This window comes from Lampetra fluviatilis, chromosome 30 (assembly GCF_964198595.1).
Source record: "Lampetra fluviatilis chromosome 30, kcLamFluv1.1, whole genome shotgun sequence".
Classification (NCBI taxonomy): Eukaryota; Metazoa; Chordata; class Hyperoartia; order Petromyzontiformes; family Petromyzontidae; genus Lampetra; species Lampetra fluviatilis.
In genome coordinates this window covers 8820058-8834484 of record NC_136304.1, presented here as the reverse complement: position 1 = coordinate 8834484, position 14427 = coordinate 8820058, and the positions used below count along the sequence as shown (strand labels likewise).

The window sequence follows — 14427 nt, the reverse complement described above, 5'->3', positions numbered from 1 at the left end:
GGTGGCCACCCACCCCCTCGTGTGCCATGCCGGCCTCCATAGGTGCTCGCGAACAGCACTTGCCCCAACAGTTTGTTCAGGCTATACAGGGGGGGTCTTTGTTAAAGAACGGTGGATAACTAATTGTGCAATGTGGCCGCTCAAAGCTGGGAGAATGCTCACAGCCAACAACCGGAGTCAAGCAGCAAAATGTAGAGGCAGCCAAGGAGCCGAGAGGTCCCCGAGTAGACACATGTCCGGAACGAGAGGCTGCGTCTATCCCAGAGGCAGGCTGTGTCCTTCAGGCCCAAGGCTGTACCGGCGCGAGACGACACGAGTTCTCTTGAGGCTGCGAGCTGGAAAGTTCTCACTACTTTAAGTAGGGTGTGTTTCCCTGTAGCCTTAAGGACGTTCCCAATAAAACGCGGTTTTGGCCTCGAAAATGTTTGCGTCCTGGTCACTGAGCAATACCAGTCATCCACTGTGCATCTCCCACCCCACAGCCAGCTTGTAACGTTGACAACATAGGGGAGGCCTTTATTTAGCAGTGGATCATAGTGGAATGACGAGAGCACAGATGTAACTGACAGATTGTACAGCTTAACCAGCCTTGACACATTGTTGACCATCTGGAAAAATATTATTTTAATTTGAAAAACGTTGTTCTCTCTTGAACTTTGACAACTGTGACATCGATATCAATCGGACGGTTCAGCTTCCGCTTTCTCATCGTACGTTCCATCTCGCTACCTCCGATCTGCCCCCAGTGGCCTCCATGTCAAGCCCCGTCTCTCGAACCGGACGAAGCGAACGTCGTTTCTCCGTCGCAGCTCGTCGCCTGGAATTAAATCTACTTCTCACTCGACCACACATTGGCGTTGGTGTTGTCCTTCTGTCGGAATCTGGAGACTTTGCTATTCTCCGTGCCTCTTAAAGTTCAATCCGCGAGCGTGAAAATTTTTATAATGAATGATTGTCATTTGATGAAATTTCGAATTTCTTGCTGCGTCATCGTATAATTAAAGCGAGCGGACCATGGCAAATGGGATCACGGAACTACTTTCTGAATTAAGTCTTGTCAAATCGCCTCATAAGAGGTGGACCTTCTCATGTCCTGCTAAAGAGGCACTTGTGGGCATGAATATCAAATCGAAATATTCTATTCTCAGAGCTGGAATCTGGAACACTGAATGCAAACCACATTGACCGCGATGGGATTAAAACATAAATGGTGACCAGGATGAAACCATGAGCTTCCGTGAATTATAAAACCTGGTTGAAATCGTGGGAAGCCTCAACCTAGACTTAAACCCAAGATCTTCGTAGCAGTGCCAGACGCCGAGCCTCCCGACCACGACCAGAAAGGGACATCTCTCTCTTGGCCGCTTTTTCCCTCCACATTTACAAACACGCACGCGTACTTGGCTCCTATAAATTTCCGCGTGACGAGAAGCCATTTTTGTTGAGCTATCAATTGCGACAGCCAGGTCACTTCTGAAACAGAGCTACGTAAGCTCAAAGTTGTTGTTATTCATATTCAACGTGGAAGCCCGTCGTCGTCAGGCCTGCCCAGCGGCAACGCCGGCGGAGGAATCGTCGCCGGTGACGAAGAGGTGCGTCTTCTTGGAGGAGGCGAGCATGTGAGCGGCGCGGGCGGCGCCGACTACGGCGGCCAGACGCGTCGCCTCGTAGCGCGAGTAGAGCACCGTGCAGGTCCACGCGGCGTCGGCCGCACGCGACTCCGCGTCGGCCGCCGACGCCACGCGCAGCATGTTGCACACCTCGCTGTAGAAGTGCGGGTACGTGGGCAGCTCGTAGAAGATGAGGTGGCGCACGCCACGGATCGAGTAGCTGCAGGGATTTGGGGGTGGGGCGGGGGGGAGGAGACATCGCGCGTTAGCGTGGACAGACGGACGGTCGGACGGAATGGATGTTACGACGAATGGATGGAAAGGCAATTGGGCAGATGAAGAGACGGACGTGAACACACAGGTGCATGGATGTTGGTGCAGACAGATGGATGGAGAGATACGTGTGGCTGCATATTGAAGTTCAGTGCAGTGCACTGGTATGCGAGTGGTATTGCAGCGCGGTGCAGCAGATTGTGTACGTGCACACGCACAGTCCACCGCTAGCCGAGGGTCACCACGTCGGTCAGTGCGGAATGGTGAAGGCAGCAAGCACAGACGTGCGTGTATAGTAGAATACTACAATATATATTGCCACACTGCTGGTCACAGCATAGCCCCAGCGGCCTATTAAAGCCTATTTAATTGCATGGTTGGGTCGCCCATCCAAGTACTATCCCGGTTTAAAACGGTGTTCAGCTTCCGAGATGCGACAAAGTCTCGGGGCTCGTTGCGGGCGGTTTGGTCGAGGTCAAGGTAGGCACGGCTAAATTGGCGTGTGGCGTGCTGCGTTCTGCGCGCCGCGTGTGGCGAGCGGGTGCGGCTGCTTCGCCCCACCGCTTGTAGAAGTGGAAGCGCTCCGTGTAGAGCAGGAAGGGCCGCACACCGCGCAGGAAGCTCTTGCGGGCGCGCACGACGCGCACGGACGGCGTGTACTCGCACACGTGCGCCGCGCGCACGCCCTCGCGCGCCAGGTGGTTTCGCAGGCGCACGTAGTCGAAGTACGACGGCACGAACACCATCGTGTGCGCCATGACGGCGTCGCGGTACTGGGGCAGCACGTGCTCCACGAAGTAAGCGAACCTGCGGATGGCAGCACGTGACTATTGTGCTCCGCGCGACAGCGATTCGACGAATGCGTACACGTGCCCGCGTACGTGTGTGCGTGTGAATAAACCTGTGTGACAAGTGTCAATGTGTGCGTCGTGCCTGGCGTTGGCAATCTCAGTGGCGCTGTCGGCCTCGATTCGCTGAAACACGTGCGGGAGCTGCACCACGACCTGGCTGATGGAGCCCAGCAATGGAGTGTTCCTCACTTGCACCTGCACACACACACACAGACCACGTCGTCATGTGTGTGCTCCTATTGTCTGCGTGCTCGTATCTGCATGTATCTGCCCGTGTGACCACGTGTATGCCCCAGCGTGTCCATGTTTGCGTGCGTCTCCCCCCACACCCCCGAGTGTTCGTGCGCATTTCCCCAAGAGTCCCCGCGCGCCCGCGTCACCTGGCCGCGGTAGTTGCTGGCGTGCCGTGACACGAGCGCGTGCAGCAGCGGGTGGGGCAGCGCGCTCAGCAGCAGCGTCTGGCGGTAGTGGCGCGCGTGGCCGTCCAGGCTCCAGGGCCGCACGCGCGAGAAGTCCACGCCGTGCGGCTCCAGCGGCTGCAGGTTCACGTGCGCCGCCAAGTGCTGCGGAGCGGAGGGTGGGTTGGGGGGGGGGCACGGCGACGGTCACGTATGTGTACATCATGGAAACGAAACCAGAAAACTAAAATAACATTATTGGTACCGAGGCTCCCACAAGGCAATGCAGGAGGGCGTGTGGGGCACAGTTTGGCGCCAGCTATCGTAGAGTGCCGTCATGTCACTACGGTTCTCTGCGCCGAGTACAATGTCATCAAAAACCACGGCGCTAAGTCTCTCTAAATAAAATCAATGCCGAGCCGAGATTCAGGTGCGTCAGGCAGCTTCTCAGTCAGCGATGGCCATTCCACATTTCTGTGCCATGTTTTCGTGCCTCCTCCATAATCGTTGAATAATTACTCACAAACCACTCAAATGGGATTACACATTGCAATATCGCCCCCTTTTAGTAAAATGACTGCACTACTATCTGTGAAACACAGCGCCTTCACGAGAGCTAAGAATGACGCTCGTACCAACTGTACTCAATAATTCGTAACGTGCGTTTCTGCGTGCGTGCATAGGTGCGTGGGTCACCATGACGTGCTCCCAGTTCTGCATGAGGTAGACGTCGGTTTGGTCCAGCACGAGCAGCTCGATGGACGAGAGGAAGTCAAAGTCTCGCGTCGCCTCCCCCGGCGCCCCCAGCACCGTGCGTAGGCCCAGGGGCGACGCCACCACCACGTCCGACGCGTAGAATGGCGCGTAGAGACGCACGCCTCGTTTCAGCAGCGCCATCCCTGTGCGTGCGTGCGTGCGTCATCGGTCACTATATCATTTTTCATTTGTGGTTGCCACGATAGCGAGATGTTAACGACCTCAACTGGTATACAGGAAGAGGTGGGTACGGTCCTGACCCGGACGCCTGCTGCTGTATATTTGGAGTTTACGTGTTCTCTCTCCCCGTGGTCACGTGGATTTTTCTCCGTGTCCTCCGGTTATTCCCTCCACATTTATTTGGCTGCTATAAATTTCCACATAAGCCACTTCGTTGAGCTATCATTTGTGGCCTGGTCACTTCTGAAAAATAACTATATAGCTTAGTGGGCCTTATCTGCTAAAAGAAAAAAAAGAAAAGTTTTTTTTTCGTTTCAAATGGCAATGCGCATTTTTTTGCGTGTACGACACGATAATTTTATCGCCGCGATCATCGGAGGCCACGCACCGAAGCGGAAGTGGTCGTCGTTGTTGCCAGAGAAGATGGCGAGGTAGTCGTCGGGCCGGCGCAGATTGTGCGGCTGCTCCTCGCCGGGGTCGCGGCCGAACTCGCGGGTGAAGCGAGCGCGGTGGCTCACCTCGACGCGGGGCGCTCCCTCGCGGCCATCCCCACCCAGCAGCGCCACCAGCGTGGTCACCACACGCCACGCCGCGTCGCGCGTCGGCACCACCACCAGCACCTGCAAGCGGCGGGGGTTCGGACGCGTGCGGGAAAAGATGTGATCACACAAAAATAAAAATTTAAAACAAAGATAAAAATTTCCCCATATAGCCTTAACAGACTGTCGGGGCAAGTGCTGTTAGCGAGCACCTATGAAGGCCGGTACGGCACACGAGGGGGTGGGTGGCCGACGCCATGCCGCCTTCGTCTCCCCAGTGATGATGTTTACACACCACACCAGGTACTCATTTGAGACAGAGTAGACCTAGGGGAGGCCCATGAGCGGTTCAGATATTTTTCACTGGTGTTGGCCATGAATTGGAATCGAACTCGGGACGCCAGGTTCATAGCGCAGTACGCTAACCGCGACACTACCGCACACATGCAAGCTCACATACACGCAAAAAACAAGGCTACACAGACATGCGTGCATGTCAATATACATCACACACACTCGCAGACACACATATACACAGACACAAGCACACACATGGATAGGCACGGACACACACACACGTGCACACTGACACACACAGACACGCATACACATGGTGGTCACTTTGAATTGGAACATTCAATGTGGCCGTAATGGTGAATGGAGTCATGCACAAGGTGGAAGGTCAGGACTTGAATAAGCCGGGTTTTCTCGTGCAGTGAATTGACGGTCAGAATATTTTTGGGTTTTCAATTAATATGGCCTCACGTCAGCTTGAGAATTGTACATGTAGCTTTGACCACTTCTCTAGAACAGGATACATTAGAAAGTTCAGTGGGCACTAAGAGGTCATTGGAAAATGTTTCTCATAAGAATATCAACCCTTTGATAAATTTGGCAGCTTTTCAGTTGGGCAAGTCCCAAATAGCGACGCAAATTCACACTTAAGTTTGGTACGTATTGGATCATCTTCACGAAACTTATCATGCCCCTACTACGGACAGAAGGATGGGACAGAGCTAATGCATAAACGCTCTCAACCTTAAGACACATGGGGTTCACTTTCACCTTCGGACGGGTGAGGCCCTGGTCCCGGAACTCATCATCATCATCGACGTCGTTTGTGTCTTCCGCTTTATCCTCAAGTTGTCCGGCACCGCCCTCTGCGGCGACGTCCCTCCTGGCTCCGCCGCTTCTCCGCTTGCGCCCGCCGCGGCCTCGTCTGCTGCTCTCGGCCTCGCGGCGCCGCTCGGCGCGCCGCTGCAGCACGCCGTTGTTGGCGAGCACGCGGCCGTTGGCCTTGAGCACGTGGTTGAGCACGTGCAGGCAGTAGAGGCGGCGCACGTCCTCGCCGGAGCCCAGCGGCGAGCGCTCGGGGTAGAAGAGGTCACGGTACGACGTGAACAGCGACCACAGCTCCTGCTGCAGCGGCGTGAAGAACGGCGCAGGAGAGCCCGGCTTCACCGGCTTTCCGTCGCCTACCGGGGAGAGAACAGATGAGGAATGCGGCCGAGTTGTTTGTCATCGCGGACCAGTGGCCCTCTCTTCTGCCCCTTATCTGCACGTGGCAGTACTCGAGTGCCCGTGTGTGCGTGATAATTCTCGTGTTTGTACACACATGTATGCGTGGGGAACGGTAGTGTAGTGCTCAGCGCACTGCGCTACAAACCCGATGACCTGAGTTCGATTCCCGCTCACGGCCATCAACACCAGTGACGATAATCTGAACCGGTCCTGGACCGCCGCTTGGTCGACTCAGCCTCAAATGAGTACCTGTGTGGCGTGTGTAAACATCGCCACTGGGGAGACGAAGGCGGGCCGGGCGTGATGCTGGCCACCCACCCCGTCGTGTGCCGTGCCGGCCGTAATAGGTGCTCGCTAACAGCACTTGCCACCCTACCAGTCTGCTAAAGGCTACGTGGGGGAACATTAGTCTTGCGCACGCACCGTGAGCCTGCGCGTTCACGTGTCTCCACGTGCGCTCGAGGGGGGGGTGCAGGGCGAGCGGCGCTGCCCCCGTCCCCAAGCGGGGGGCCCCGGCCTGCTTCTCCAGGCTCCACGAGCAGTGCAGCTGCCTCAGGCACGGCCACTGATGAAACACACGCACACACACACACACGCGCACACGCACACACACGCACACACGTACGCACACACGCACGCACACACACGCACACACACACACGCACGCACACGCACGCACGCACACACACGCACGCACACACACGCACACACGCACACACACACGCACACACACACACGTACACACACACGAGCACCCACTTATCCCCTTCACCCTATTTATAATATAAAACACAATAATCATGAGCATAGTGGTGGTGTATATTAGTAACACATAAATAACCCCCCCTTCACATATCTGCCCCTCCACGGTGATTTTCTGTCTTGTTTTAGTTTGCGTCAAACTTTGACCCATAACAACTGAGAGCGGGTCCTTCCCTATAAGCACTTGGCAGTTCATCAGCATTGGTTCAAGCCAGCCTGACTTTGCTGACCAGACACTGAATGTTAAACCTAGTTCAGTTTGCTTGTGTAGAACCAATGCTGCTGAAATTACGTAATCCCAGGCCGTGTTACGGGAGGTGTAAAATCACTTCACGCCAAGAGACGGATGTGTGAAGGATGTGTATTGTCTGCTTATTTATTTATCAGAATTTTTAATTTGCGATCAGATGCTTTGCGCCTTAACAATAATAAACTCAGGCGATTCCCTGTGAATGCATCACACTTCCTGTTGACTCAACTTCTTTCTCTGGGTAATTCCTGGCCTCTAACCCAGGAGAATTCCAGAGAACCACCATTGACTGTGGTGGTTGATATGTTGGAGGTGGTGGTGGTGATGATAGCAGTGGTGAAACGAGTGGTGGCAATGGAAAGTGTTTGTGGTGGCTGTGATGACCGCAGTGTTGGTTGAAGTACGCTGTTCGGATCGGTAGCTCTGGGGTTCACGCGCTGTGCTAACACTGCAGCAACCCAAGCCATTGCCCGGGCCACGAGCACCAACACTGTCACGACCACTTGACAGGCTCCACCCAACTTAATTCTAGATTTGAAGCTTTCGTGACTGCAAGGATTCATATTCTTAGGTTTTTTTCGGTAAAGTCACGTAGGTAAAAAATTAAAATTAATAAAAGTATTTGCGCAAGTTGGGTGGATATTCTTAGGTTTTTTCCGGTAAAGTCACGTAGGTAAAAAATGAAATTAACAAAAGTAAAATTAAAATAATGATATTTTTATTTTACTTTTATTAATTTTAATTTTTTACCTACGTGACTTTACCGGAAAAAACCTAAGAATATCCACCCAACTTGCGCAAATACTTTTATTAATTTGCGGTCACGTAGGTAAAAAATGAAATTAACAAAAGTAAAATTAAAATAATGATATTTTTATTTTACTTTTATTAATTTTAATTTTTTACCTACGTGACTTTACCGGAAAAAACCTAAGAATATCCACCCAACTTGCGCAAATAAACGACGGTCCGTTTCAAGCGCAGTCGCAGCACAAACCTTCACGATCTCCGTGCTCCGGTTGCCTCGGTCGAGCAGCGTCTTAACCTCCCCCGGCTCCAGCTCGTACGCCAGGTGCTGCACGAACGGATCTGAAGCCACGGCACAGCGTGGCACAGCACGGCACAGCGTGGCACAGCACGGCACAGCGTCAGGCTCCAGACACACGCTGCCGCAAGTCAATTGACTGGCCCCACCTTCCTGTGTGTCCAGTCGTGGTTACAGCGCTCAACTGACAATCGGAAGGTTACGGCTTCCAATACCAGTTGAGGGATTGACCCGTCCCAACACCGTTTTTCCTCTGGGGTCGATAAAAGAACTACCGCTTTGCGGGAGCTGACAGCAGTAGTCCTATGGAGAGCATCTCTTTGCCTTGTCATAGGAATGTGCAATTTCCTTCAATGGCTTAGGGCTGTGAGAAATAAAACGAATGCTATGACATATCAGCGGAAAAATACTATCCTGGTGCCTACCATGTGACAGCACGGAGCAAAAATTGAGGTGTAACACGAGGACACCTGTAAGGTGATCACTATATTTAATGCACATTTTAAAGCAGCAGGATACCATCATGTAGTATATGATGTACATTATATGCACGAGAATAAATTAAGTAACATATCAAGTGTCTTGTACAATAAATGCATTTGGATACCTTTTGCCGTATAGTTACGTAGCATGGTTTTTCTGTGCATACCAGCATCTTTATGAAGCCACGTTAACAATTATCAATGTGCGCCATACCCCCTTCCCCACCTAGCCCCCCGCCCCCCACCAGCCCCCCCCACGCACGGTTTAACGCAACAGCCTCCTCCGCTCACCATCTGAAGACACCTGCATCACGTCTCCCTCCACCTTCTCCTCCTCCGCGCCACTCTGGACTGGGACGACCGTGTCCAGGCTGAAGGCCTCGGCGTGCACGCGATCCACAAACTGGCCCTCGAAGCCCGCCAAGTCGCCCGCCTCCACCTCTGGCGACTCCTTCTTCCCCTTCTGCTGCGCGGCCTTCAAGCTGCGGCCGCCCCCCTTTGAGTTGGCGACGCCATTTTTAGTTTTCGTGCTGCCCAGTTTCGCCTTGACGGCTTCATCCTCTGCGTCGGTGCTGCCCCTTTTTCCTTTACCGTCGCCTCGGTTGGCTTCCGTGCTGCCCTCTTCTGCATCAGTGCTGAGAACATCGTCCTCTTCATCTTCCCCTTCATCTTCCTCCTCCTCCTCCTCAGCGGAATCGTCGACCTGCAGAGACGGTGTGCGTGACTGTTTACGGTCAAAAGCTGGAGGACGTTTAAACAAATTTTGGAAACCGCCTGATGATGCTCGTTCTAACTACCAGCAACACGTCCGTACCCAATAGTTGTGTGTGGACTGTTCTGCAACATACTACTGGTGGTGCTGCTGAAGCAGGAAAAATTAACCCGTAAAAACAACGTTTTTCACTATACATCCTTTATATGCGTGGCATCGGGGCGGCTAGAGTCTTCTCGTCCTCTGGCTTGAGATGGCTGCCACCTATGGGTCAGATGATTGTCTGGCAGCATTAACCAATTGGTAAATAAATATTTTTAAAAAATTCCCTAAACAGTGTAAAATTTTTGAATTTTTTTTTCACGAACATTAATTGTCACGCACAACGAGTCTGTGTGCAAAATGTCAGCTCGATTGGATCACGGGAAGTGGGTTAAAAAGAAAGATTTCCATGGTCTTAAGCAAGCAAGCGAACTTAATATAAAGGATTTAAAAAACGTGGCACGTTCATTCACGTGACAACTTTATTAGTTGTCTGTGTCAAAATAACATCCACCTTCAAGGATCTCCCCTGGTCAAACAAGTATGAGGTGGTGTTGATTCCGGTTGGAGACTCCCACCCCCCTGCTCCCATGCAGTGGTGAAAATTTTACAGTTGAGCCATACGATCGTGATAATAATTGTTACAGTAACAACTGAATAACTGTGAAGGAGACAGGGATACAGCAACATTTGTCGCTGCAGATATATTTCCAGCCCTGAAATTAGTGGCTTCCCACCATAAGAAACACTAAGACAAATGAGTGATGGATGCCTGCAGCATCTCCTCATCACCACTCACCACTGCCTCCTCCTCCTCCTCTTCCTCCTCCTCTTCCTCCTCCTCCTCCTCCTCGTCGCTGGTCTCGGGATCGGCTTCGTTGCCACCCAGCAAGCCGATCAGCTGCTGGTAGTGTGAGGGCGCCGCTGCTGCCTCCAACTCCTCGTCCACCTCGTCTGAAGCGCTCGAATCGCCCTCGTCCAAAAGTGTCTCCTTCATCCGTACACGCGGGTGAATCGGGGACGGAAGATAACCAGGGCATGAGTTAGCAGAAACAAAGATCCCCCGTGTAGCCTGAGACAAGTGTTGTGTGTGAACACCCTTGAAGACCAACATGGCTCACGAGGGGGTGGTGTGGACAGAAACACACCTGGCTGCCTTTATATCCCGAGTGGTGATGTTTACACACCGCACCAGGTACTCATTTAAGGCTGAGTCAACCTAGGAAAGGCCCAGGAACGGTTTAGATAGTTGCCATTATTGGTCGTGAGCGGGCACCGAACTCAGGTCACCGGGCTTATAGCATAATCTGCCAACCACTGCACCACCGCTCCACCCGATCCGCCAATACAAAAAAAAGATCCCCGTATAACCTTAACAAACTGTTAGGGCAAGTGCTGTTAGCGAGGCCGACACAGCATACGAGGGGGTGGGTGACCAGCACCACGCCCGGCCGACTTTGTCTTCTTCGTGGCAATGTTTACACATTGCACCAGGTGCTGGTTTAAGGCCGAGTCAACCTATCCGCCATACACCCATACCAACAAAGACAAAGATCCCCCGTATAGCCTTAACAGACTGTAGGGGCAAGTGCTGTTAGCGAGCACCTATGAAGGCCGGAACGGTACACGAGGGGGTGGGTTGCCAGCACCACGCCCGACCGCCTTTGTCTCCCCAGTGGCGATGTTTACACACCGCACCAGGTACTCATTTCAGGCTGAGTCGACCTAGGGGAGGCCCAGAACCGGTTCAGATAATCGTCACTGGGTGTTGGCCGTGAGCGAGAATCGAACCCGGGTCGCAAGGTTCATAGCGCAGCGCGCTAATCGCTACACTACCACTCCCCATACCAACACACATACCCAGCTGCAAGCTGCATGCATCCATTCCTGACAATGCCACCCCTCCATTCACTCACGTGTCTGGCCGGGATTCTCATCACATCCTCACTGCTCCACATTTCCTATAAACCCAGCAGCATCCGGGCGCATGCAAGGGGATTTTATAAACCCCGACTAACTTACTCACCACTTTAGGGGCAGCATCAGAAAACGCTCGCTTGGAAGCCCTAGTGGGAAGAAAAAAAACAGCGGATGTTAAACGTTATTCTTTACAAGAGAAATCATTCGTTTGGGTATATCCGGGGGTCTTCCTGCTCACACGAGTAAAGGAGTCGTGCTCATCTCATTCTCTGTTGGCTACCCTGCGTAGTAGCACTGTAGTAGTGGAAATTCCACATTGTTATGGCGGGGCCAGTCATTCACTATGAAAGACAATTGACTCACGTGAACACATTTAAGTTGTGCAGTACAGTGTTGGCAGTGATGCTCAAGAACAAAAAAACCCAAAAAATTACACATTTGAACCTTATGTCGGGACCCCGGGGTCCCGAATAAACGAAAGTCAAAATCGTAATTAATTATTGTATTTTTGGCGACTCCATCCCACCGCGCACATAAACGCCGCGACCCGCTTGGCGCGGATCATTCTGTTGTCATGTCGAATGCAAGAATGCACAGAAGAAACAAAACTTTTAAACTTTGATTAGCGCATCGTGTAGAGTGCATCGAGAGGAACAGATTGCGATATTGCTTGCCTTCAACAGACATAAAATGACGTTGCAACGCAGTTTATGTGAGAGCCGGGGACTTATGGGACCCTGGGGTCCTGCCATAAGGTTCATTTGTGAGTAACACTGCCCTAAGAAGAGGAAAACATGAAAGGTAACGTTTCGGCAATGTCCCTTCTTCAGGAATCTGAAAAGAATCTCTCAGAAGCCTAAGAAATAACCTCTCAGGACCCCGTACCTCCGATGAGGACAGATGGATACGTTCGGTTGCGAAAGAATTTGAACATACATACGTGTTAACTAAAGTGTGGAGTTTTGGTTATCTGCCCTTGTAAGTGGACCTCGTTTGAGTTTGCTGGCGTTACCAAGCGGGGCTGTTGTACTACACGACACACACACACTCGCTTCATGTTCACAAATCTCAAGAATGGTGCGGACCTGTACTGTTTTCCCCGCAACTTGTACTGCATTTTAACAACTCGTTCCGCTGTACGCAGCCACCATAGCCTACAATACACGTTAGATATGCTGGTCACCCATCACAGCCCCCTATCTATACAAACCTGCTCAGCTTCCCAGACATTAAAACTAAACAGTACTATGTTTTGAAATAAAGACTCTGTCTACTCGACAGACCTGCTCTCCACCTGAGGACGGCTGCTTGCGTTGTGGCCGAAACGTCGTGAGAATTATTTATTATGTTTTATTTTTATTATTTTATTACTTCCCTTCTACGTGACTTTACCGAAAGAACCAAGAAGATGAATCCCTGCAGTCACGAAAGCTTTAAATCGAAATTTAGTACTATGTTTATTTTACCAGGTAAGGCCTACTGAGCTGTAGAGATATTTTTCAGAAGCGACTTGGCTACAAATGACAGCTCAATAAAGTGGCTCATCGCGTGTAAATCTATAGGAGCCAAATACTGTACTCGCTTCAAATATGAGGTTTCTTTACAGAAAGTGACGGTAAAAAATAAATCTACGCAGCACACTGCTACATGCGTGCGTGACGTCACTGCACAAGAGCCCCCCCTTGATTAATAGTCATGCACCACGCGTGGAAATTTACATGAACGCAAAAGGTCGCGCACTCCACATGCTGCACCCCTCCCCTCCTTAATAATCATGAGCGGGTGACGTCACTCCACATGCCGCACCCCTCCCCAATAACCATTAGCGTTTGACGTCACTCCACATGCCGCACCCCTCCCCAATAACCATTAGCGGGTGACGTCACTCCACATGCCGCACCCCTCCCCAATAACCATTAGCGGGTGACGTCACTCCACATGCCGCACCCCTCCCCAATAACCATTAGCGGGTGACGTCACTCCACATGCCGCACCCCTCCCCAATAACCATTAGCGGGTGACGTCACTCCACGTGGGACAACACCCCCCCCCCACCCTCATTAATAATGAGCTGAACAACTTATTTCCATTTAATATTTCAGACTTACTGCAACATACACCGGTCATAGGACGGGTAAATAAAGCTACTGTAGTTACAAATAAAAACCTCATCAACGACCCCCCCCCCACCCCACGATTTCCATGCTCGGCGTTGATCTTCCACGAAAACTACGGCGCTCCGTCCACCGTTTTGAGAACAGCACACCTCCTCCCAAGAGGAGAATTAAAGACGACCCACGGCGTGTGACTGCGGCCACCAAGAAGCGGACAACGAACGACCACGTTGCGAGCAAATACATCCTCCGCCGGGCTCCACGTGGAGGACTGAGCGGTCCAAGTCGCGCGAGTCGTGCATGGGTCACACGCAGACTTCAACTTTGACGTGCGATTTGCACATAATTGCCACACGCTCGAGCGAGAGAGAGATAACTCGTGATAGCAAGGTCGCTTCTGAAAACAGATGTATAATATAAAAACAAACTTTTGATCTAAAGCTTTCGTGACTGCAGGGATTCATATTCTTGGTTCTTTCGGTAAAGTCGAAACGTCGTGAGAATTTTTATTGTTTAATATTTTTTATTTTATTATTTCCCTACTAGGTGACTTTACCGAAAGAACCAAGAATATAAAAAAAAAATTTAGTTTTAAAGCGCTGTACTCAATCGGTATATGTTAGTGGGGGGGGGGGGGTGTGGTACGGCCACGCCGCCCAACTCGACGCACCGCAGCCCGGCCCGGAGGCGCTAGGCGAGGTCGGTGCTTCACCGCCGGCCTCGCAAAAGCGCCTCGATCGACTGACCCCTCGGTGACCGGGTGCTCCTCCCCGAACTGCTTGAGGTGCTTGCGCTGCCGCTTGGACAGCGACTTGACGATGTCCGCCCTCTTCATTCCCCGGCGGCGCTTCATTGTGAACGAAAAAAAACACGAGCGAACGACTGAAACCAACACAACCCTCACCCAGCCACCACGTGTCGCACGCGTGGTGGTGGTGAACGCGCCTTGAGTCTAGCGCCCCCTCTGGACTT

The 14427-nt window shown here is 52.0% G+C and overlaps 1 protein-coding gene across 1 annotated transcript; it reads right to left on the bottom strand.

Moving 5' to 3' along the window:
• Positions 1–126: 126 nt before the first annotated feature.
• On the bottom strand, positions 127–14395 carry UTP25 (UTP25 small subunit processome component). Its single transcript, XM_078870543.1, has 13 exons — positions 14202–14395; positions 11448–11487; positions 10221–10412; positions 8959–9370; positions 8138–8229; positions 6552–6693; positions 5673–6082; positions 4457–4688; positions 3829–4031; positions 3115–3297; positions 2817–2929; positions 2445–2690; positions 127–1830 (listed from the first exon to the last, which is right to left on the bottom strand). The coding sequence occupies exons 1-13, from the start codon at positions 14306–14308 to the stop codon at positions 1539–1541; spliced, it is 2664 nt and encodes an 887-aa protein (XP_078726669.1). The 5' UTR covers positions 14309–14395; the 3' UTR covers positions 127–1538.
• Between the last annotated feature and the right edge of the window lie 32 nt (positions 14396–14427).

Coding starts and splice junctions, on each gene's coding strand:
- UTP25 (XM_078870543.1), bottom strand. CDS start 14,308: ATGAAGCGCCGCCGGGGAATGAAGAGGGCGGACATCGTCAAGTCGCTG. Junction 6,083..6,551: donor CGTGAACGCGCAGGCTCACG/GTGCGTGCGCAA, acceptor TCTCCCCGGTAG/GCGACGGAAAGCCGGTGAAG. Junction 2,691..2,816: donor ACTGAGATTGCCAACGCCAG/GCACGACGCACA, acceptor TGCCATCCGCAG/GTTCGCTTACTTCGTGGAGC.